This window comes from Nannospalax galili, unplaced genomic scaffold (genome assembly GCF_000622305.1).
Source record: "Nannospalax galili isolate Female #2095 unplaced genomic scaffold, S.galili_v1.0 scaffold351, whole genome shotgun sequence".
Lineage (NCBI taxonomy): Eukaryota > Metazoa > Chordata > Mammalia > Rodentia > Spalacidae > Nannospalax > Nannospalax galili.
Window position 1 is genome coordinate 211993 of NW_008330327.1, and position 1153 is coordinate 213145.

Consider the following 1153-nt stretch of genomic DNA (forward strand, 5'->3'; position numbering starts at 1 on the left):
GATCTATTAAACAGTTGTTTGGAGGGATCCCTCCCCCCTTCCACCTTCTTCCTCTCCACTTCCTCCACCTCCTCACCCCCATTTTTTCCAGGCTTGAAACTTCTGCTTGCTAGGTGTCAAGCTGTCAATACAGCGCCGTAATGGCTATTCCAACGGGGAAATATTCATCAACCAAAATCAATGAGGAACGTACATGCTGCAAAGAGCCACACTTCCACCAAGGTCTCGGATGGTCAGGTCGGGACACCCCCTCGGACGCGGAATGATGAAGGCAGGGGATGCTGGCCACGGAAGGCAGCCGGGTTCCCGGGACAACCCGGGTCAATGCAAAGTCGTCTCCAATCTCAAAGCAAGAAGAGGAATCACATTTAGAGAGTCGGATGCGTTTGGCTTTTGTGCACAGAGTGTGGCCAGCGCCCGGCGGCGCCTCAGAGGATCACGCAGGCCGAGCAGCAGCCCTCGTCGCCGTTGGGCTGCGCCGCGTAGTTCATCTGCCGCACGATCTCCGCGAACAGCTCATCCACCGAGGCTTTGTTTTTGGCCGAGGTCTCCATGAACGGGCAGCTCCACTCCTCCGCCAGGGCCTTGCCCTCGCCGTACGAGACCTCGCGCTCGCCCTCCAGGTCCACCTTGTTGCCCACCAGGATCATGGGCACGCGCTCGTACCGCTTCACGCGGATGATCTGGTCCCGCATGGGCTTGATGTCCTGGAAGCTCTGCTGGTTGACCAGGCTGTAGACCAGGATGAAGCCCTGGCCGTTCTTGATGTACAGGTCCCGCATGGACGCGAACTGCTCGGTGCCCGCCGTGTCCAGGATCTCCAGCACCGACGGCGACGAGTCCACCTCGATCTCCTTGCGGTAGAAGTCCTCGATGGTCGGGTCGTACTTCTCGATGAAGGAGCCGGTCACGAACTGCACGGTGAGCGCGGACTTGCCCACGCCGCCCGAGCCCAGCACTACCACTTTGTACTCTCTCATGGCTCCGTCGGCGCCCTGGCTGCCGCGGCCCCGTCGGGGCTGCGCGCCGGGGAAGGCTGGGCTAGGCGGGCGGACGTCTCCCCTTCCTCAACTCCGCAGGCAAAGCCCCGGCGGGAGCGGCCCCGGAGCGCGGGCGCAGCGACCGACCGGCGGGGCCCCGCGCCGGGCAGACC

At 62.7% G+C, this 1153-nt stretch overlaps 1 protein-coding gene across 1 annotated transcript; it reads right to left on the reverse strand.

The window, feature by feature from the left end:
* Positions 1–287: 287 nt before the first annotated feature.
* On the reverse strand, positions 288–1113 carry Rap2b (RAP2B, member of RAS oncogene family). The gene has a single exon (XM_008844625.3). It carries the CDS (start codon positions 978–980, stop codon positions 429–431), a length of 552 nt encoding a protein of 183 aa, XP_008842847.1. The 5' UTR covers positions 981–1113; the 3' UTR covers positions 288–428.
* Positions 1114–1153: the final 40 nt, after the last annotated feature.

Bases quoted from the DNA above. Each gene is read 5' to 3' on its own strand.
- Rap2b (XM_008844625.3), bottom strand. From the start codon at position 980: ATGAGAGAGTACAAAGTGGTAGTGCTGGGCTCGGGCGGCGTGGGCAAG.